Source organism: Vespula vulgaris, chromosome 2 (assembly GCF_905475345.1).
Source record: "Vespula vulgaris chromosome 2, iyVesVulg1.1, whole genome shotgun sequence".
Lineage (NCBI taxonomy): Eukaryota > Metazoa > Arthropoda > Insecta > Hymenoptera > Vespidae > Vespula > Vespula vulgaris.
The window spans coordinates 5,434,269-5,458,642 of NC_066587.1; the positions used below are offsets into that span (position 1 = coordinate 5,434,269).

Consider the following 24,374-nt stretch of genomic DNA (forward strand, 5'->3'; position numbering starts at 1 on the left):
GCGATCGAAAGAGGAATCATAAAATGGAGAATAGGGGAAGTGAGACAAGGCGTATCTAGTAGGGAGTGAATAACGAGCGAGAGATAAACAGGATTGCTAATTTTTTACGAAATAAACGTATTTCAAAGCTCCGATCGTACTTACTTTGTTTTTATTTATGGATGATTTTACATGAAAATAAACGATAAGTTTCTTGGTATAGTATCGTGATTACGATGACTTCTTCCGCCTTTATCTTTTATTATAGTATATCGTAGTTAATCTTGACCGTTTCGAGTGACTCTCCAATCAGCTGTTCTATGAAAAAAAAAAAAAAAAAGAAAAAAAGAAAGGTAGGGAAGTTATAAGGATAGGGTCCATCATCAAAGTTCCTTTTGAACGTACGATCTTATCGTGTTTATGGACGGAGGTGTAGTTAGTTGTCAGATGGATTTCAATATAGCTTAACCGGAAATCGAAAGAGATGAGGGTGAAAGGCTCGGCTCGACTGGGCTCGACTGGTCTCGAATAGCTTCTCCCTATCGTACATAGAGTTTGAAAGTGTCATAAATGACGTCGAGGTATGATGAATGTCAGCTGTTAGTTCGCTTCGAGAGTCTACAGTGTCGTGCGTGTCTCGACGATTATTATTTTTAACAGCAACATAACCAACCATGAGCGAATATACGCGCGATGAGATACGCGTCGGATGTCATCTGAGACTGGGAACACGGTGGCAAACTCGTTGACGGATAGAAGACCCTTATTTCTTCGCGCCTCTTATCGCCTACCTTACACTACGTTTCCTTTTCTTTTCTCCTTACTCGTCTTCTTTATTTTCTACTTTTTTTTTTCAAAGTTCGTTTCAGCCTAGGCAAATAATCCTTTTTTTTTTTCTAACGAATAGCTTACCTTTAGTATCCTAACTCGATTTTCTTTTCTCTACCGTAGATAAAAGATATTGCAATTGATAATTATAAGTTATCGTTTAATTAGTACGTGTAATTACAGATCGCTCCTATTATAAATTCATAACGTTTCTCTTATCTGCGGAATCGCATGAAATTATGTGAAATTATATGAAATTATATGAAATTAGAGCTGGTTGTATCCTTCGACGATAGACGAATCTTCCTCGTTTTCCTGTATCTACTCTCTCAGGGACTACCTTATCCTCGGAGAGGTGGAGGGAAGGGGTTAAAGCTTTCACCGTTTCCCTTCCTACTTATTTGGCGCTGACTTCGACTAGTACGGCTTAGCAAGTGGTTCCCTCTGCGGCGAAATTTCGTACCTTCCATTCGTCCTGCGTGAACGTCCTGAAACATCCTGCTGCTTTGAGTTTCCGGCGATATCGAATTCTTTAAAAATGAAGATAAAAAGGAGGAGACCTTTGCCAAATCGATTGGACGTCAAATCAAAAATCAAAGATACGCGTTACTTAAATCTTTTCAAGATGGAGATTTCTTTTATTCTTTTCTATTCTGTTTTCTTTATATGTCTATCCATAAACAATATCTTTGATCCTTGCTCACCCCAAAAAAGTATTCTAACAGGGATCTTCTTTTCCATCAGGATCAAGCGCTGATAAGAGTTTTCTAATTCAGACGTCAGAACGTGTCACGAATATCTCGCACGGAATTAAATGATCGAACCCGATGATAACGTTACGTTGATAAGATTACGCTTTATAATTAAAACAATGAACCAGCGTGCCGTCGATGAAAATATATAACAACAACAAAATTACTTTGATAAGAATAATACATCACATGGATATAACTTCAAACAAACGATAAAACGATAAATGATGTAGAGTTGCGATGAAAATTATTGGAAAAAAAAAAACAAAAAAAAAAACAAGAGAAGAAAGAAAGAGGACGAATAAAAATAATAAAAATTAAATTTATAAAGAGAGAAGAGAGGAGAGTAGTTAGTAGAAAGGGTTGGTTAATAGAAGTGGTTCGTCGTGGCGACACCGAACGGCGGAAATCTTTTGACGGTCCTTCAAAGACGTCCTACGCGGGTCCTCTGCATGGCCCTCTGCGAAGCCAACGCGTAAAGCCCGGTGTGAAAGGGCCTTTAGAAAGGTCGTGCGTTAACGGTTGCTGGCGTATGCGCGCGCGGCTTCTCTCCTTTGTTTAATTACAATACGCTCGGCGTATGGAGCACGTAGACGGGGTAATTATTGGTTACAATGAATAGGAGAGACCGGGCTTGTTCGCTCTACTTGCTGCTTTTTTCTTTCTGTCTCTCTCCCTCTTTCTGCTTTTCGCTTCGCTTTTTGTTCTAGTCTTCGACGGTGCAACATTTGGTATCCGTCGGACGGGTGCGTACGAGTGCATGAGTGCAGACCTTGCAATGCGCTCGCCATCGTGGCTATCACGTAGCCATTAATGGCACTCGACGATGTAATTTGCTTCTAGTCCCGGACACAACCTTCTTTCCCTCTAACTCACATTGCTCTTCTCGTTTCTCTCTTTTCTTTCGACTTTTTCTTTTTGCCTACTTTTTTCTCTCTTCTTCTCTCTTTCTCTCCCTCTCTCTCTCTCTCTCTCTCTTTCTCTTTTCCTGCTTTTCTATTTCTTTTCCATATCACATATATAGATACATAGTTTGAATCACCCCTGATCGAATCTCTCGATCTTCCATTTCTATTTTTGCAATCTTCGTCTAGTTCGTGGATCGTATTATTATCGTATCGCAATAGCAACGTATCCAAGAGGGAACTTTACGAGCTCGAAGATCGTGGCAAAGCGCGTCGCTATAAATTTTCCGGGCTAGCCGGAGAGCGGGAAACGACGAGGTTCCACGTTCGAAAAGAGGTAGAAAAAGCGTGTTGCGGTACTACGGAAGTTTCAGGGGAGCAAAATCGCGTTCGCTCGCGCGCCAGATAGAAAGAGACAGAGGAGCAGACAGAGATACAGAGAGGGAGAGATACAGAGAGAGACAGAGAGACACACAGACAGAGAGAGAGAGAAAGAGAGAGGACTGTTTATCTTGCTACCGGCGGTACGTATCGGTCAATATGTGCCCAGCCTCTGAGCATACAGGCTGCATACGTAGGTACATAGGTTCCACCTCCAGTTGGCCGTAGGCCGAGAGACTCAGAGGTGGTGGTGGTGGTGGTGGTGGCGGTGGTGGCGGTGGCGGTGGCGGTGGTGGCGGTGGCGGTGGCGGTGGCGGAGGCTGCGCTTGCCTGTGGACTGCACATTACGTGGCGCATTATGCGCGTACACAAGGAGCCTTATCTGCGCGAGCACGTCCGGGTAATTTAGTCCACCACTGCTCACGGCGATGCTTCTTTTCTCTTGCCTTCTCTTCTCCCTTTCCCTCAACCTTTTCTACTCATCCTCTTTCCTTCGTTCTTCCTTTTTCCTCCATCTCTTTCTCCTCCACCCTTTCCTCCTCTTATTCTCCTTCTCCTTCTTCTTTTTCTTTTTCTTTTTCTTTTTTTCTTTTTCTATTTTCGCTATCGACCAAATCCATTTGCCGTTCTAAAGGGTGTGCGAAAAGGTTCGATTCAAATATCGATGCTTTTGTACATATAACATCCTTTTTTTCACTTCTCTCTTACGATTCTGAAAATATATATATATATATATATATATATGGATATGTATGTATGTGCGTGGGTATAATAATGTAGTTATATGTAGTAATACAATGTTAATAGTAACAATGGGTATATTTATGTATATATAATGATGATATGATTAACATCGTTACTGAATGGATTGTAACAGAGAGTATCAACGATCAATTAGTAAAAGCTCGCAATTTGTTCTACCCTTCCTTCCATCCTGTATTTTACGATCGATTTTGTTACCGCGTATCGAACCACGAAAATTGTTCTCTTTCTATCGTCGTTACTCTGTTGAGATGGAAATCTCGCGAGGTTCACCGAATAGAGTGTAAATTGCGTCGAATTATTCGTAACTCTTCAGGGTGCATCGTTAGCAAGTTCGTGCAGGTGTTTCCACTTGGTTGCTAGCTCTTGGATGAACACTAAAACCCTAATACCTTTGTCGCACGCGAGAAAAGTGATTACAATGTAAGCAATACCGAAAGCTACGTAATGTAATTAAATTCAGTCGCTGAAAGAAAGTGTGTATGAACGAGAGAGAGAAAAAAAGAGAGAGAGAGAGAGAGACAGAGAGAGAGAGACAGATAAATAGAGAGAGAGAGAGAGAGAGAGAGAGAGAGAGAGAGAGAAACAGAGAGAAAGAGAGAGAAGTGGCAAAATTGCTGACGTAATGGCGTAGCCGGTGGTAAATAATGATGCAGCAAAATATCAAACGGGCATATCGGTTTGTTAATTGGAACCCGCCTCTAATTACCGTTACGACTGCGTATCGTAGCCCATAGCTCGATGAATATATATACATACATATATGCACAGGTATATTCTGTAATCTGAGCGCGCAATGAATCAACTTTTTACGTTGAATTTATATTGCATGCAATAAAGGGCCGCGGGTTGTTTTTTTTTCTTTCTCTGTCTCTCTTTCTCTTGAACTAATGTTTCGATATCTTTTTCAAATAGCTATTATTAACAGTCAATGAACGATAAATTAAATTTCGATTCATTTTAACGATATTAAATTTCGATTCATTTTTCTGATAACGATATCTTATAGATAGTATTAAATGAACAATCCTATGTATATTTCTGTATTTCAATAATCAATTTTATCTTGAAAATGAGTTTAACGATTTTGATGAAATTATGTTTTCGTGAATTTAATGTTTTCGAGAACGAAAAAGAGAGCCTCGACTTTGGTAAAAATTCATTTACGGGGTTAATTAACCGTATAAAATGTATGATTTTTTTTTTTAATTTTACATACCGTAGTTGGCATGGCGCAGTGAACCTCACAATGTGCGTTACGATATTCGTCGAACTTCATACAACTGTTTTTCAATTAGCGAAAGGTCGGTGAACTTTATAATACGCGGTACGATGTTCGTTGCATTTTATATAATTTTTTTAGCGCTATTATTGTTAATGTGAAATTATTAATATAAAGCTTAAAAATCGATGCTTACGATAGACAATAAGATAAAATCATTTATTTTTCAAGATGAAGAATCGAACATGGTAGTAGTAAATTCTAATAGTAATAATATTATCAAACAATAATCTAATAAATATTTCAATAAAACGAGGATACTTTATTACCGTGTTGTTTTAAATGAAAATAAAAAATATCTTTCAGATATCGTATTTTTAAAATTACATATGTAAGTACGTATGTATTATAGGTACATCTTTGCAAATAGGTACTACTTATGCAAGTCTCGAATTTTTTTTCGGAGCCACCGATCGTTCTCAGCTTATACTTATTCCAATGTAATGTAAATTAGGGACACCGTGGTGAGAATCGTTACCGCTCTTGGCCTTGATTTCAATCTGAATAGTTATCCTTCGGTGACTTAACTCGAACGGTCGACGGGAACAATTAGCTTGCGAAAAAGAGGAACTTGCCCTTGTTAATTTTTTTTTCTCTCCTCTTTTTCTTTTTTATTTTTTTTTGCGATCGACAAACCTTTCCGAGTATTACAAATGCCATCGTAAATTTGTCGAACGAATAGATAAATATTATTTCGTCCTTAAAAGCTACACAAATTCTTGCATTTATTTTCGAGAATAGGGATGAAAGAATTAAAACGAAAGGTAGACGTCGTTGCTTCGTTATATTTACATACGAATAATACGTGGTTTGCCTACGCAACGAGAATATAATCGTTCTCGCGGAATCTCATTAAATCAAAAGGCATACGGATAATTTACGTGGCAATTATCGTTCTTTCCGCGAGGATAAAAATAACGAGTTCGAGGTTGGAAAAATGAATTTGCAAACAAGCGGGGAAATGGAGGAGCAGCGCGTAATATATTTGCGGCTACGTGTAATGTGCAAAGATAAAGGGGAGAAAGAGAGAGAGAGAGAGAGAGAGAGAGATAAATAGAAAGAGAGAGGGCGATGAGGACAGTGGTGGTCAAACGTTTGCCCGCAGCACCACGGTGATTGATATAAACGCGGCAAACTAACGAAGCGTGACGACGGTCGATGCCGTGACAGGCGGAAACTAAATTTTTCCCTTTTTACTTTTTCACTCAGCGTGTATCCTAACGCACTCGGCATTGTTCATCGTTGACGGCTCTTGCACTTCGGGGTGAGAGCGTGACTCCACCTCTTTTCCTTGTCTCTCTCTCTCTCTCTCTCTCTCTCTCTCCCTCTCTATCTTTTTCTATCTTTTTCTATCTTTCTTTTTTTCTTTCTCTTTCTCTTTTTCGCTACCCCTACTAGAGGCCGATACACTACCGTGCTGTCACGCGCATAATGCCGCACGTTTAGCATTTATATCTTTTTGGCCCCAGGTATATGTTCTCGCATAATTAGCAGCAGTTTTTATGCACCGCCGTAACATTCAACGACGTAAAAAGAAAAGAGAAAACGGTTAAGTTAGATCCCGCTCAAGGGGTACCTACGCGGCTGCGTTTTTTTTTTCAAACTACCACTAGGCACTTACCACTTCTCTGTTCCGCGTCCGATTCGTAGGACCCTACGGCCCGAAAAATTCTCACACGGCAGCCGTCGATCTGATTTGCATGCCGAGTGAAATCTCCGTACGACACGGTACATATGCGTGTATCGTTGATGCATGCTCGACACCCTTTTTCGGCTATCTTTTTACACGGATTTCTCAGGCAGAGAAAGAGAGAGAGAGAGAGAGAGAGAGAGAAATATAAAAAGGATGAGGAAAAAAAGAGAAAAGAAAGATGCGCTCGTAGTTGATTATACCTCGTAATTACCAAAAAGAAGAACAAAGATAAAAAGTTCGACGAAAGCAGCCGACAAGATCGATCGAAGAATCTTCGATTTCCGTGCTGTCGTTTAGCTTGAATAAAGGCGATGGATCAAAAACAGTGTAATATAGCGAACGCGCGTGCCCTCCGCTGGTGTACAAGAGATCCTTCGATATCCCGATCATCGATCATCCATTATTAGATCGGCACCCTCTTTACCGCAAGTCCAATACGCCCATAAATTCCATTCTTGTGCGATCCACCTTGTACGAGGGCGTGCAAGAAGCCAACGCGCACCTCTAGTGCGCTCGATCGACACAATAAGAAGGAAAAAATAGTTTTGCTCTCACAAATCGATTCAGGTACGTACCTGTGCGTCCGCAGGATAGAGAGGACGTTGTTAACTTTTAAAGCCTCTTCTTCTACCCTCCTTTTTCTTTTTACCTATTGCAGTATTTCTCTCTCACTCTCTTTCTCTCTCTCTCTCTCTCTCTTTCTCTTTCTCTCTTACTTTTAAAGGCACCAGACGGTAGCATTTATACAATGCTTCGTCGACAATCGAGCCTTGAGGCTTCTCTCTCTCTCTCTCTCTCTCTCTCTCTCTCTCTCTCTCTCTCTCTCTCTCTCTCTCTCTCTCTCTCTCTTTGACCTGCCAATAAAATATACGATTACACAAATAAGAGAGAAAGAACGAACTCGAGTGGGGATTCATAGATCACCGATCGAGAATATGGGCCTCTGTCCTTGTCCTTTTACCTCCTTTCCTATTCCCTTCCCCTTGAATGGAAAACGACGTCACTTAGACTACACAAAAGGGGTCGCAGGTTCCACTAGAACGTTGTTCGCGAGGGTCTCTCGTTAGACCCAAGGGCGGGCATAGCATCCAACCCCCTTCTCAGGTTCCCCAGGTGGAATATCGCGCTAGAAGAGAGGATCGAGTACTCGATCAGTTTCCCTTCAGTTTCCGGTGGTGACTCTCGCCAATATCTCGCGAACTTTGCTTACTTACTGTTTCAACGAATAGTTTTAGTGATTATCCAACGATCTTACTTACAATTCATGGATGCATATACATGGATCGATCGATCGATCGGTACAAAATACTCGTCGATTCGTTTTAACGAGCAATGAAACAAATGCTAACATCGAATCATTGCCTCTGGGAAAGCTTAACCGCTCGAGATTGAGTTATTAACTAGAAAGAAGAGGTTGAGATGGAAGAACTAAGGAGAAGAAGAGAATGATAAAAAGCACGACGAACGAAGAGCGTGCATGCGAACGGATAGAAGAGAAAGAGGAAAGAGATCGAGCGAATCCTGTTAACCGGTCGAAATTAAATCTCCATTAGAGCGAGAACGTATGAATTATGAAGATGTAGAAAGACCGGTCGAGAGTCGTGGAGAATGACAGAAGAGGAGACGCGGAGGGGAAGCGAATGAAAAAGAAGGAAACGAAGAATAAGAAGGAAGAAGATACACCGAACTAGGAGTCTTCGGAAGGAAGAAGAACTTGCAAGAAAGGAAAATATATATATATACGTATATGTATGTATGTATGTATGTATGTATCTATAAAGAGGGAGGGAAAGAGGGAGTGAGTATAAACGAGCACGAAGGCTTATCGCGTAATAAGTGCATGATCGATGCGAGCGTATAGATAGAGCGGTGTGAGGGAAGAAGTGGCGGAGGTGGATGTGGAGGTGGTGATGGAAGGGGAGGGGGAAAGGAAGAAGGAACGAGACGCCATATTGAGTGGCACGGCGCGATCGTATTCTCTCGAGTCGTTGCAAAACTCTCTGCGATGTTAGAGAAAACGTACGGCTTCTAGGACCGCCTACCACTCGTCTTTTGCTTATCCTCTCGCTACTACGTATGTACTTACATCCCCTCCTCTATCTATTTTCTCTAGCTACCAGTGATCGGCGTAACGCGACGCTCCTAGCTTAGAATCTACGATGAGACCTCGATTTATGTGATTCATACGATTTACGTGGTCCAAGCGTGCATGCCGATTCGTTCGCAAAGTCGATTAAATCGTCGTATTTTGTTCGAGTCTACGAAGAAAAAGAGAGAGTGAGAGAGAGAGATGGGGGAGTTGAAGGGGAGAGAGAGAGAGAGAGAGAGTGGGAGATACTGGACTCGCCAGAGTCTTCTCACATCAGCCAACAAGGGACTCCTTGTATTCGTTAAGCGATTCAAGCGCGAGATACGCGTGTAGGTATGCCTTAAGGATTTTATTCCAAACGCGCGATACGCGACGTATGTATGTGATTAGAAGGCTCGATGTCTATTCTCCAAGACTCGATGCTTCTAATTGCGACGTCTTCGATCGTTCCTTCTTCGAATTTTGATTCCCTTCATGACTATGGTGTTTCCCTTGGAATCCTTAAAAATCTATCTGGCTACCTATTTAGCTTTATTTTTTTTTTTTCAAAGTAAAACGAAAGAATACGAGAATACGATTCGACCGATGAGACGTCGCTGACGGACGAGATCCTCCTGTAAGATCGTCGCGATAATCGTTATAAATAATTAATGCGAATTCCACTACTGAAATATTGTATTTCGATCGGCGTATATCGAACGTCCCATTTCGTTCGTTTTTCATTACCAGCTAGCACGGCAACGTTCTGTAATTACGATAATGATTCTCGGCTTGTCGCTAGATGGAAATCGCCATTTCTCCGGTACAAACCAATTTGCTTTTCCTCGAGTAATACGTTACGTATGTTATTGAACTTCATCTCTGGTAAAACGTTCGGTTTGACCTAATTTTCCAATCGATCAGGAGTCGGTCACATCGACGATAAAAACGTGTTTCCTTATTTTAGAATTTTAAAGGCATAAGCGTGTATCGCGTAAACAGGATGCAGGATGGATCGCAGAGGGATTAATAGAGAGGAATAATTTACTCTCTTGATTTGACCGTAGGGATCGCAATCGCGAGGGGTGAATGTCGGCTACCAGCAGCGCTCGAAACCGGTTAGAATTCTCCACAGGCACCTGAATGGATACCCAGATCTAAGTGTACGCGTATCGAAGTAATCTTCCAAAGTAGGCACTCGCTCGGGCAGCATGGCTTACCGGCACTTTCCCATAGACTCGCTTATATCCCGTGGGTATACTTACCACTTGAGACGTCTGTATGCACTTAACGCTCGCTTTTCCGTATCCGTCGTTACCCGTTTCGTCTCCCACAAATTTGATATTTATCCCCGACACCGTTAATTCCCTTGCGAACTTCATCGCATCGAACGATTCGATGTTGTCGAGAGCTCGATATCAGAGGTGTAGTCGGAAAATCGAAAACAGATATGACTCTGGTGCTAATTCGAGCACCTATTAATATCGGAATCTAAATCTATCGATCCTTCGAATAATACTAATCGCGTTGCTTTAAACGTTATGGTTACTCGACACGCAATGACGTTTGATATTACCAAAGCTTTTCAGCTGGAAACGTGTTTATCGATATATATCTCGTTATTATTCGTTTATTTGTTCCTCGCTCTGTTTATCTTTCATTTTGTCGAATATACCCGGGATTGGTTAAAAGCCGACGATGTCCTTTCGAACGAAAAGATACGAAAGTCTATGTAATTTTAATTTCACCTACATGACTCTCAGTTTCCTTTTGGTATTCGTATGTAGATACTCGTATAAACGTGTGCGTACAGGTGCTCTCGTTGCATTGCACGCGATACGAGCGTGATTCACGTAATCCATTCCCTCACAACCTGTTTGGCAGAGGTCCCGCATCTTCGTGTTCATTGTGCTCCACTCGTGTTATCGTCGAGGAACAGGATGGACGCGCAGAAACGAACCCGAGTTTCTTTCTTTTTTTTTTTATCACATCCGTTATATCTACCTACCTATCTACCTCTTTCTTTACGGTACCTCTTTATTTAATGAATTTATCAGCTTAAAGTTATCTTTTTACGTCGACAGATCGTTTAATCGAACCTTTAGAAATTCGTCTTCGTCGTCATGTTTTTCGGCGGCACCTTCAACGTTCAAGCTTCTGAAATTTTAGTATGCTGACGTAGCGATGCTCGTACCGATCCTGCCTCCAAAGAATAGGGGATACGATGATTCAGTTGTTTCTTGCCTGAACGATCAGTTGACTCTTACCAAACCGGTCTTGCGATGGGTCCAGTATCCTCGCTGAGGAATACTAAAAGAGAAAAATCTTCGTTAATATCTCTAAGGAAGTACTTCCATAAAGGATTTTTGAATCCTTTGAGTGGAGTTAGATGTAGTTAAAGTGTTTATGTTGATTACACCGTTAAGATATCATATAGTTGACAAATCGAGAACGATCGATCATGAGAAAGGGTTTTGAATCACAGAAGCGTATCGTAATAGTGGTCCTTTGATCTCAAACTCGTTAACTGAGTTCGTTGCCCTACTTTCAACCCTCTCTTCAGGGCCATGAGTTTTGCTAGCTCGTACTCCTTCCGTCACGATCTTTGCCATTCTTACTATTGACAAAGAAAAAGAATAGAAAAAGAGAAAGAGAAAGGGAGCGAAAAGAGAGGAGAAGAGCGCGAGAGGGACAACAACGAGAGGGAAAGAGGGTCGTGGAGAGTCGAACTACCCCCGCGATCAATACGGTAATGACGGCCGCGCCACACGATGTTACTATGCTAAGCGTTTTCGATGTTTTATGCTCGCGATTATGCAGTACCCTTGCTTCTTGGAGCTCTTTGAACCCGAATCACGACGGGTCCACCCTTATCGCTTCCCTTCTTCTCATTTTCATCGAGCGTACTCCATCTGAGGAGTACGTAGAAACGAAAAGAAACATTTTTTCTTCCCTTTTTATCGAGTAGGGCCATTAACGATGACGACTTCGATGACTATGCGTAATCAATAGAGCGACGACATTCTTTTCTTTTCTTTTTCCTTTTTGGTCTATCATCGAAACATCTTTTAAGTTTGAAAATATAAAAGATTCGAAAAATACGATAACGGAGAATTGTTAGAATGACTTCTTGTTACATTAACTTCTTGTCGCGAGAAAAGGTGAAGGAAGAGATGGGGAGAGGGTGGTATAGGGGAAGAAGTAGCAGGTGATATTCGATATCTTCGAGTCCGCGTAGGTCGATGCATCGAAGAAACGAATGGCGGCTACGAGAATAGAGGGAAAAGGAAGAAAGATATATAGATAGATAGAGAGAGAGAGAGAGAGAGAGAGAAAGAGAGAAACAGAATAGGACGTTGAGCTCGAACGTCGTTCCCGGAAAATGAAACTGGCAAGAATGTGCTACCTGATCACCGTCCTCGACGAGCCGATGCTAATGCCATCAGCCACTTTCAAAGTCAGCACCTGGATGTCGCGAGTCCATCGTCGTCGTCTCGCGTTGCGTGCCTTCTCCAAACGAACGATAAAGCTCCCGCTTTTTACGTGCAATGAGCCGAAAAATTACTGACCTCCTCCTCCTATTTCTCCTCCTACTCCTACTCTTATTCTTCTTCTTTCTTCCATCTACCCTTTTTCCTCCTTTCGTCTACAACTCCTCCCGATGGTAGTCGCTTAGCTCTGTGCACCCCTCACACGATTTTCCAATAACTCGTTTACTATCCCTACCCTTCGGCAACTTCAGTCTCCTTTTCTCCTGCTACCTTCCAACCTCTTCCACCCCGTGGACCACTCTTCGGCAATCTCACCTCGTTAAAGACCCTCGACTTCCTAACTGCGACGTCTATATATCCAAAGAGCCAAAGCAGAGCCGTTTCGTCGGTTGCATTTAAACGACATTATTACGCTTGGTGTGTCAACTGATCGAAACGTTCGATTCGAGGATCTTGGCATTATCATCGAAATATCGATCTTTCGACTTCCACTTTCATCTCTCTGAAACAACGTCCTTCCCTCCCTTTTCGAAGAAATCGAGAAAGAGAAGACAAAGGAGAAGAGAAAGAGAGAGAAAGAGAAAGAGAGAGGGAAAGTAAGAGGAGGAGGAGAAAGTGAGAAAGCACGCGATTCAAAGCGAGCAGTTCCGCCGGTTAATTTTCTGCCAGTTCACCTTTATCGGTGCGCTTTCCTGCTCAATGACGAAGGTCTAGAGGAGAGCGGGAAGGAGAGGAAAGAAGGGATATAGAGTGGAAGAAGGAAGGAAGAAAGATGGAGAGAAGGGGGTGAAACGGGGACGATCAACCAAGTCCGCATGCGCCGTTCCCGGCGTTTCGCGGTGGCAGCAGCAGCAGCAGCAGCAGCAGCAGCCGCAGCAGCAGCAGCAGCAGCACCAGCAGCCGGGAGCCAGCGACGAACGGCCAACGGCAGCAGCAGCAGCAGCAGCAGCAACAGCAGCAACCGGCAGCGCCAGCAGCAACTAACAAGCAAGAGCAGCGCAACAGTGGCGGCGGTAGTAGACCAGCGCCAACTAAGACCAGGGGCGACTCGAACCCCCCTTTTCCTTTCGAGGGGGAATGCTCGAGGAAGAGGACGCCACTGCTAGGGCCAGAGAAAGAGAGAGAGAGAGAGAGAGAGAGAGAGAGAGTATGAGAAAGCGAGAACCGAGAAGGGGAGGAGGAAGCAAATTAATACGGGCGGGCAAGAGGGTCCAGCTAACGAACGAACCGACGCCAAGTCTAGTGTCGACCAGCGCCGCGACGCCTTGCAATCCCACTCTCTCTCTCTCTTCCGCTAGCTCGATCGTTCTCATCCTCGTTTCACGAGATGAATCTCGAGAGGACACACACATATTATTAACCTACGATTACCTCGTATCGTTACTTCGCATATCGTGTTACTTCGCATTTTCTAACCGAGTTCCTTAATCGATCTTCGATCTATCTTCGAGAGATTGAATTCGGACGTCGTTTTAATAAGGTACACGTTCACTCACGTCTATTAAGAATCTGATATATATCACGCGTTACACGGTGTTGAGTGTACAAAGGGCTTGGTTTCTCGGATTGATACATTGGATTTCGACGGTGACAGTGAGAGGATTGAACCGTTCTTTATGAGTGTTAGCATGGATGATGGTATTGAAGTCCGGTGTCGAGCGTGATGATTCGAAGGGATTCATAGATCGATAGATCTTTTAATTGTTTGGTGAAATATTATCCAACGATGATCGCGTTTCACGAAATTTTTTCTTACGCGATTCGTTAAGCCACTTTCAAAGGAACGTATCGTATATATTCGCGTTCGTTTTAGTGATTCTCTCGGAAAATATCGTCCCGCGAATACGAATGTTTTTTGACTTTGTGTCTTCCTCTTGAACGATTTTCTTTTAGCTTCGGATCATTTCTATTGGCGACATCGAGGTTCGCAGTTGAAATATATACAAGTAATTAATTTTACGAAAGAAAAAAAAAAAGAAGAAGAACATTAACGACGACACGAACGGATTATTAAAATTAGCGGAATAATTATTCGATATTTCTTGTCGCGATAATCACGTTTAACGGTACCTTTCCCTTTCCAAGGAGCTGGCTCCGCCCTGTGCACGATCTATTATTTCTTCTTTTTCTTAACGTTGCACCGCCATTTTGCCAGTTTATGCCTATCGTGATCGGAATCACACGTAATTTCCATACGGCCGTGGCGACAAATCGAAAAGAACTCGTATCTCGTATTAGAAAAATCCTGTCGAGTTGGTATGGTTAGTTTCTTGCGACGTTCGTTGCTTTGTCGACTCGTTTGCACGGATCCTCTAAGAACTCGCGAAGGAGAAGGAGAAGCGGAAGGAAACGTCACGGTGTTGTCGCTCGCGAAAGCGAGTCACGAGGATCGAGCCGATGCTCGCTCCGAGACGTCCTCCTCGCAGTCTCATTTTAATTAAACGAAATTCCGCGTCTAACAAAGGGCGGCAAGCCAGCCGGATAATTCGAAAGGGCAGATACGTGCTTCCTGGTTGGTCGAGTCGGTGGATGCGGGTGGTGGCGGCGAGGGAGGAGGGTCGACGGAGGTAGGAACCGGTTCTAGCTTTCCCCCGGGGTAACTGGGTGCCGTCGAGAGACGTTGAAGGAGGGAGGAAGAGAGAGCAAGAGAGAGAGAGAGAGAGAGAGAGAGAGAGAGAGAGAGAGAAAGAGAGAGAGAGGGAGCTTGGACGAAAGCGAGAGAAAGAAAAGGGCGAAGAGAAGAATGAGCGCGGATGGGAGAGGCTCGATGGACGAAAAGAGAGAGCGAGAGAGAGAGAGAGAGAGACTCCGGAGTGGGATCGATAAAGGGAGTGTCGGCACGAGAATCGGGCATGAGGAACGCGAGGGTGGCCCTCGCCCTAAACGATCACCTTAAGCGGGTCAACGCGTTCCTCGTCCTGTACGAAAACGATAGTCTGGAACGGCTTCATTAACCTCACGTTCGAGATGGATCTAGTATAGAATTTGAAGGATCTTTCTCTTGAATACTCAACATGTTCATATTGCAGATATATCTTGAATCATCGATTAAATTTTTGTTAGAATCTCATTGAAAGGAATATAAGAATATCGTTCTTATACTTGGAAAAAAGTCGTAAATTTTTTGTTACGACTTTTGCAACTAGAAAACACTTTTGTTCTCCTTCGGGCTCTTTTCTTTTATCGCATATATTCTACATTTATTATGACGGATAACATCCCCGTCTTTAAGTCTATACCTTTGCTTTTTTATATCTTCAAACGAGAGACCGAATGTCGTAAGTGGTTTAATTTGGAAAGACAAAAAAATTTGTAAAACCGTTTGTTTTTCGTCAGAGCGGAAGCTTAATAATAATTCTCAATCATCGTTATAACGGAATCGTTAAGTTTGTTATTACTGCGATGCACCATTGGCACTACACGTCTACGGTCTTTAAGTACCTTGCTATTCATTAATGTCGACCGAATAAATTTATTGTACTTTAACGCGAGGCGTTTACCTTCCACGACATAAATCCATTCGAAGCCCTCCTCCTTTCTCAACGACTCCGTTTCCCTTTCTCTCTCTTTCTCTCTCTCTCTCTCTCTGTTTCTCTCTTTCTTTCTCTTTTTCTTTCTCTCTTTCTCTCTCTCTCTTTCTTATAAACCGGACCGTCGTCGCGTCGTATACGTTCAGGTGAAGGGAAAGGACACAGGTGTTTCCTCGTCGAATTTTCGTGACTACGAAATATCTCATGCAATTCCTCGCTAATGAATTAACATTTAAGGGCGATAAGAAAAAGAAAATTTAACAACGCACTCGATATACTTTTTAATACGTCTCATATATTATAGACATAATTTTTAAAATCGATCGTTGAAAACGTTTTTGATAATCTCGTTTGCGATCGAAAAGGCGCAATACAAAAGCTTTTTTCCTCGCTGAGTCGAGTTATCCCTACGTGACACACGGGTCGCGTTATCTCGCAGGCTATATGAAACAAGGGTGGAACTTCTGAAGGGGGAGGAGTAATCCTTGCAGGCGGATTACTTGGGATTTTTCTTGGCTTTAGGGTAAAGAAAGGAAACGGGAGAAAAGAAGCCTGGCACTTCCTTCGAAGGAGCAGTCTCCGTATTCCTAACCAACCCCTCGCTGATGACACATTGTCTTTCCTTCGGCTTTTCTATCTATTCTTTTCTTTACGTCGTGCGAAAAGAATACATGTTCTTATTAATGTAGACAGGATCATTTAGGACATGACGACGGATATAACTTAAAATTTTGTGTATATATCTATGTATATATAATATATATTTTTTTTTCAATAGACACGTCTTGAAACACATTAAAAAGAAAATTCCAATGCCTATTAGATATTCATTATTTCCGATAAATAATCAATCGAAGTTCCATCATAGCGACGTATAATACCGTAAAATTACGAGAAAGAACAAGATCTATTTGAAAGGAGGAAATATAGTGCTCTCTTCTCCCTTTCATCCTATCCAAGTACCCGTACCCTCGAATTTTATCTCCCGCTTCCACCCACGCACCTTCCCAAGGCATAGGCGCGCGTGAGCGTAACGCAAGGCACTTTGCCATTGTACTCACACTATCGAGGGAGGCGCGGTTTATAATATGATACGCTCTCACCGAAATAATGTTCCTCCAGCAGCCCCACCGACTCCATCTCTTCTTTTCCCTTCTCCTTTCACTTCTCCTTGGTCCTTCTCTTCCAAGGAGTTTCTCATCTATCAACAGTTTTCTTTTCCCTCCTTGGGCCTCCCTTCCTCTTTCCCTCTCGCATACCGTACGCTTTTCCGGGTAAGATTTATGAAATGGTACTTTGTACGGTTCCATTTTAGCGTACGCCTCGATTTACTCGGTCGGAGTTGCGTCTGGGGCATCTCCCGACATCGTCTTATTTCCAAAGTTTTCTTCTCCTTGGCTTTGCGAAGATGAGAACGAGAGAGCGAGAGAGAAAGAGGGAGAGAACGTACAAGTCGGGCACGCCCCTACAGGATGTCTCCGAAGTCTAATCTCCCATCCACAAATCGACGCCGTTAATCTCTCCTCGGTGTAAGCATCACCTTGATGGACACACTGGCACAGTTTTGTCTTAATTATTTCTCTTAACGATGCTGTCAAATTTAAAACCGACTGCACCTTTCTCTTTCCCTCTCTCTCTCTCTCTCTCTCTCTCTATCTTTCTCTCTTTCTCTCTTCATTACTATCTTTTCCTCTCTATTTCTTGATGTCTCCCGAAGAACGTGTTTCGTAAGTCACGGACCGTTGCCGATTGAAATATTTCCTTGGATCGCTGCCATTATCGTTCTCGTCTGTGCGCTAAAGCAGCTCACGCCTTTCGTTCGTGATATAAAGAGAGTTTATGTTTATTCTACTTACTAATCTTTCCGTTCGTCGGTATCTTTATTCGGACAAGCATATCTATTTATTCACTGCCTACGTGTTATTTTACAAGAGAAATATAAGCTATCGCACTTATGGCAAGACCTAAAACGATCCTAGATTGTCAAGATATTTCTATCGTTAAGGCGTTCAACGTTTCAAGAGGATTTCAGAAACGTCCAGACATTCGGAAAATTCGAAAGTCACGTGCGACACGTAGACTCCAGATACACGTTCGCTAAACCATGACTTTTTTTTTTACGTGACATTCCCAGAGACTTTTCCTTTTGATTTGTCTTTCTTTTTTCTTTTTCGCTTGCTTTTTTCCTTTTTTCTTTGAGTTCAGTCGTTTCCCTTGGAAAATCGTGGCTGCGCCTGTGCGTCGCGTGCGTGCCACGCATGTCCGACGAGCCCTAGTCTAGAGAGAGACTTATTCAAGCCCTTTTTAGGGGTTGGTTGCGAGTCCTTCTCCGTGTGAGGGAAAAGATAGTATACAAAAATGGATGGGTTCTTAGAGCGTGGATACGATTTTAGCGCGCCACCCTCGTGCCACACCCACATCCATCAACTTAAAATCTCGATTTTCAAGTTCCACCTTTCTTTTTCGTTCTTCTCGAAAAATTTTCTCCCCCTCCCTCTCTCTCCCTCTCCCTCTCTTTATTTTCCTTTTCGAAACGTTCGTCTGTTTCTTCGACTCTTTTTCTTTAGTTCGTTTTCAATCGTCTTCCTCCATCCTCTTATCTTTTCTCTCCAAACGAAATTTTGAATAGCGACGAGAGAATTCCCAATGGAGATCCTTTATTTTGCTTTTCACTCTGTTGTCGTTTTCACACGTTCGGATGACGTGTGTACGGTTCACTCGTATCGAAAATACGTCGTACTTCAAAGAGTTAAATTCGTCGGGTAGGCGCGTAAAAGTTTATAGTCCGACGTTAACAGAGAAACGCGGCCGTATTTCAAGTTTAGCTCGGTTGTTCGCGATTTGCTCTCGGTAAGTGCGACGAACGTTTGGATCTACTCTCTGCGCCATCGTCAAAAATGGAAATTAGGATATGCGTTGGTTTTAGCGGATACACGTGTAACATTATAACAGAAAATTGTAGCGACAGTTCTCCCTCTCTCTCTCTCTCTCTCCCTCCCTCTCTCTTTGTCTCTCTTTTTCATTTTAGTATTATCGCGAGAAAGAGAACACAGGCGTTATGTTAATGTATTTTAGCAATCTACTCTTGTCCGCTAGAAATGCCTAATCGTCAATAAACATCATCGTAAAGAATCAATGCAAAGGGTCGGAGAATGGAGAAGGCTGTTTAGCGTTTAATAAAATACGTACAGAGCTGGTATTATCGCATGCTTACCGTACGATCGTTCAGACTCATGCTTTTATCGTACGTTATTCCGCCTATGTTTATTCCGCACGAAAATATCTTTGTGAAAGAATGGCAACAAGTCGATCGTGTCGGTGCTTTATGCTCGCTTTATCATCGATTTTATGGAAGAGATCGATTACAGTCTTGAACGTAAATTAGCTTGAAGTCGAACGTATCGTATGAGTTTTCTTTTTCTTTTCCCCTCTCTTTATATTTTTCTATTTCTTTCTTTCTCTTTTCCTCCTCTTTTCTTTTTTATCGCGTTAAGCGTGTCGAGTTATGATCCTCGATCGTGCGAACGCAATTCTCTGTAACATTCTTGTATTCTTTTTCTTCTTATATGCCTTCTATATCTCGTGTTAAGTCTCGTGAAATGTTTCTTGGCCGGTAGCCTTCGAGAAGATATAACGAAAGCCGAGAGGGAAAAGAGGGACACGCAGGCGTTCTGGCACACGGTGCAAAACTCGTATTTATCATTAGTCGCCGGTAGCTATGGGTAATTAAAGCCGCTCCCCGTGTTCTGACCCAGATATTAATTAAGCATTCGCGGACATCTCTCGACGACCGGGCCATCTCGTTGTATAGCGTACGCGTTCCTCCTGTAATAAAGTCGTGCCTTCGTCATTAATCGTCGACCGGCAGTACGCTCTCGCTCCTCGTTTGCGCGCATCGTTAGCAGTGCGTCTAAATACAGAAGAAGGAAAGTCCCGCGAACGGACGTGAGTACAACATGAACGTACGTGAGGACGATAGGGCAGGTGTATCCGCTCGCGACAATTTGTCGGTCGATTCTTTTACGGTGCCTTTTAGGGCTACGCTCTTCTCTTATCTTCTCTCCTCTCCTCTTCTCTTCTCTTCTTTTCTCTTCTCTTCTCTTCTCTTCTTTTCTTTTCTTTTCTTTTCTTTTCTTTTCTTTTTTTTTCGTTACTACTACTACCTCTTTTTCTGCTTCTTCTTCTGCTTCTTCTTCTTCTGCTTCTTCTTCTTCTTCTTCTTCTTCCTCTTCTTCCTTTTCTTTTTTTTTCTTCTTTTATACGTGCAATTACGAAACGTACTCGACGAATCGCCCTCGTACGACCAGTCGTTCCGTCACCCTGTCTCGTTTGCCAAGAAAAATATTTTAAGCCGGGCTATAATTAAGGTCGTATAGGGCTAATATCGGTATGGCGATAAATTCTCCTCTACGTCTCTGGAATCGTCAACGTATGATTAGGATTTAAGGATATATATCGAAATTAAGAAAGCGTTTGAGAAGAACGGAAGTTCTATATTGAAAAACGATCCACCCTTCTCCTTCTTATGGTAGAATTTATCGTTAGTCAAACCACGTGACGACCATTCGAAATTTCCTTTCCTAAGTTTAAACGTTTCTCCGAGTCGCTATAAAATCCGATAACGATTTAATATCGAAGTCTACTTCCGTTCGACGATACGATGCCATCTGTATCCGGTATTTTTCTAGGATTCTTAGATCTCATCGATCGTCACGGAGATAAGCGCGTGATCAAAATTTATAAGAACGTTTAATGAAACTTGTTTCCGTTCTGTCGAACGATCAGATCGACTATCCATTTTGATAAGTTAAAGATCGCTCATTGTCCTCGAAGAAAAAGACAATCGAAAAAATATGGACAGAGACTTGTCGTACGAACGAATCGTTTTCTCGAACGACCCGTTATATTTTCGCGTGTCTGCGACGAGAAACACGCGAATTTCGAGCCGTAAATCGAGAAACGCGCTGACTTATCTCGTACAAATCGGTGAAAGAGCCAAACAACAAGCGGTAGCTTCGTCCTTCTCGGTAACGCGCCTTCACCGAAAATTTATCGTTACACGAAATTAAAAAAGAGTTCTACTGAGATAAGGCTTAACAAATACGGTTTTTAGTGCACTAGGAGGGTGTTCATTTATTTTCGTCCACTTGACTCGCAACGAGCGATAAACTTTGTCTCTCTCTCTCTCTCTCTCTCTCTTTCTTTTTGTCGCGTGCATAGCCACTTCACCTGTCGTGTCTTTCCTTTGGCCGAAAACTTTTCGCCTTATCTTCGAGTTCTTCCGCAAAAATAAAACACAGCCATGTCTCCTTGGCGACTTTATCGCTCTGCGATCGTTGTGAAATCGTGCGGCGAACGTGTACGCTTGCTCTTAATTCTCTCGCGGTAGGTTTCCCACGAGCTCGTAAGAAACTTTGTCGAGAATTCCGCATTGCGTTTCGTTTAACGTCTCATGCGTAAAGGGAACGATCGAGGAATCGTGTAATTTACAAAGAATTTTGAAAATTCTCAAGGATTAATTCTCGGTGGTTATCGGTAGCTAGCTAGACACAGAGAATCGGAGATCCAAGGGAAGAACTTGGATGATTCACGAGCGAGTCAAATCTATCGTCGGAAGGACCGTGGTGGTTTTCGTAAACTCCGCAAGTGGATCGGACCGAGTATCTCCGTGTGGTCGACGCTCGGTACCGAGAATAGATCAAAAGCTTCGCCGTTGCGACCAAATTGCCGGTCGCAGATGCACGCATAATCTCCGGTACCATTCGTCTATATTTATTGCTACGTAGTAGACTCAACGTCGCCGTGGTTTAATGATGAAAAGACCGGAGTCCGGGGCTGTTTCTCATACGGACGACGTTTACACGAAGCGCCCACTAAAACTTGAAACGCGAATGTATTATTGTCCTTTAGGAAAGACTTTCGGATGTTGGACTTGCTTCGATATTAATTAACGGAAAGCCGAAACTCGTGGTTTCTATTAACGAACATCGAGAAATTCAATGCGGAAGAACTTTGATGTTTTGCCTTGTTACTATGGGTTCCATGGAATATCATATCTCGTGCGGTTAGCTTATACGATCTATTCTATATCGTATATGCAGATACCAGTTATAAATTAATTTCGATGTAATCACATTCTTTAACACATTTTATCATCGATCTACTAATCAACGTCGAAGCGATAATTACATCGTAAGATTTTTCTCCCATTTCGTTGAGAGTATCATCGGCAAGATTTATCATCCGCTTCTCCCATCTTTACCTTCGTAATATTCTAAATAAGAAACAGCAGAGCGTTGTCTTCCATACCTTTACGAGAGAGTGCGATGTAAGAGAGATAAGAAGAGCTATACGGTTGAAGGTAAAGAGGAAAGAGAGAAAGATACGTAGAAAGTTCACGACCGAAACTCTCTTACGAAAGGAGACGATTTTTCTTCGGAGCCACGAGGACGGAAGAGAGGCGCGATCGAGAGAGAGATAGGGACCACCTTCCTAACTCAAACAGGATTGTAATTAGCTGTCACGGCCAATTCGCCAATAACGTCGGCGTATTTATGCGCCTACTTTGGCGCCCGATAAAAACTCGTTTTTGAAACGGTTAATCGCGCGCTTGCCCATACTGCCAGAGTAACCCCCACCCTTTTACGCGGTTATTGCACTTTATATATTCCGTTCGAATAGTCGAGCTCCTTTTTGCGTGCCTACTTAAATCCTTGCGTTTCTCTCTCTCTCTCTCTCTCTCTCTTTATATATATATCTTCTCCTTCTATACTTCTTATTTTTCTTCTTCTTCTCTTCCTCCTCCTTCTTCTTCTTCTCTTCCTTCTTCTTCTTCTTCTTCCTTTTCTCTTTTCTTCCTCCTTTTAGGTCTTCACTCTTAACACGCCTTGCCTCCAATCTCGGCGGTTTTATGCGGCGACGCGCGTCGGAGCGAAGCTTCGCGATAATAACGTCCCGCGGAACTGCTCGGCGAAATTATACCAGAGAATATTTGATGGCGTAACACCGGCAATAAATCGCAAGGATATAATGTATAATTTGTAATACCGTAAAAGGAAGATCGCGCTATACGCGGCATAACGTGTGCGAATTTCGCTCGCATCGTATTCCTGCGACATTTTATGCTCGGCATAAGTTTTATCGTGGTCAATTACGACGTTCGATACCGGTGTCTGATCTTTTCTTCTTTTTTTTTTCTTCCCTTTTCGTTTCTTTTCTTTTCCTTTCGAATTAGTCTCGACCTGTCTTTTGACATTTATTGGACTACTATAATCTAATGTTTAAAGACGTTTCGTCTTTCAATACGACGACATGGTGAATGTAAATATCTTCTCGTATGTTCGACTTAATTACGTTCGGTTCGTTACGTCCTCGGAATTTAATTACCAAATCGATCGATCGGTACGTAGTTAACGTCGCGACTAATGACAAATCGTCGTGTTCGAAAGGAGAGTAGATAATCTCTCATCGTTCGTTCGACTTCGTTCCATTGCCCAGAACTTCTCCATCCGCCGTTCTTCTCGCGTTATTCGCGATTATATCGGCGTGAGCCTCGCGAACACCTTTGGATTGCTATCGAGTGCTAACGAAGTCGATAGGACGGAGCTTGTTTCTCCATGGGACAGGACAATAACCGGTGTGTACGCGGCCGTTCGTTCGTCCGTCCATCCATCCATCCATCCATCCATCCATCCATCCATCCATCCATCCATCCATCCATCCATCCATCCATCTATCCGTCCATCAGTCCGTCCATCCGTCTGTTCGTTGACCGGTGCGACGTCGACCAATAGGAGGACGCGTCTGCCGTCCGGTCAGGGCAGCAGGTGCGAGCATGACTCGTCGTCGGTATACTTGTGTGCGTACATTCACGTATCTACGTATAATTACGCCTTCGCTTACCTACATACGCATTACATACTCCCGGACTCTCGGACTCTCCTCTTCGTCTAGCTACCAATTCTAGCTTTACACGAAGCGACGTATACAGCGTCCTGTGCTTTTCGTCCGCTTCCGTGCCTACGCGTGTACTATGTACGTATAATACTCTGCCGTTCCTATAAGTTGAACGTTCTCTACCACGTGTATAATAGATACACGGATCTTCCTCATGGATCTACTAACAAAGCAGACACCGTGTATTTTACACCGTAACATCGATCCGTTGTAATGATGATCATCATTGTTATTCTTTTTGTTTTCTTTTTTCTTTCTTTCTTTCTTTCTTTCTTTCTTTCTTTCTTTCTTTCTTACCTTCCTTCTTTTTTTCTCTATATCTCTTTGTTTCTTTGTCTCTATCCTTTTCATTTTCTTTCTTTTTATCTATATATTTCATAGTAGTTACAAGAGATTGGATCGCGGGAAACAATAGAAGATTAAACTTACCTGAGTTTACTTTCTTCTCTCTCTCTCTCTCTCTCTCTCTCTCTGTTTGATTTACGAATCGTTTCCGAGCGACGATTTCCGCGCCTCGCTCATTCGCAATTAGCGCAAGAATAGCGGAGTCTCTTTGCTGACCGAAAAATGTTCTGTGAGAAAAATTATTAATTACGTTGGCAGAGTAAGAGAGAAAGAGAAAGAGAGAGAAAGAGAGACACAGAGAGAGAGAGAGAAAGACAGAGAGAGTAAAAGGAAGTGGGAGAGAGACAGAGAGAGAGGGAGGAGGGACCGAGAGATCGCGTCTTTCTTCGGTCGGACATTGTG

The 24,374-nt window shown here is 42.7% G+C and overlaps 1 protein-coding gene across 3 annotated transcripts in view; it reads left to right on the top strand.

Annotated features, from left to right (window-relative positions):
* LOC127072919 (UPF0489 protein C5orf22 homolog) overlaps positions 1–24,374 on the top strand; it is a 427,631-nt gene that overhangs the window by 79,565 nt on the left and 323,692 nt on the right. Inside the window, exon 1 of one of the 3 annotated variants that reach the window (XM_051013802.1) lies at positions 14,337–14,708. The exons of the other annotated variants lie outside the window; for them this stretch is intronic. Coding sequence (XP_050869759.1) covers positions 14,539–14,708 — 170 coding nt within the window. The 5' untranslated portion in view covers positions 14,337–14,538. Of the gene's footprint in view, positions 1–14,336; positions 14,709–24,374 lie in introns of those variants that run through there. 3 annotated transcript variants of the gene reach the window in all.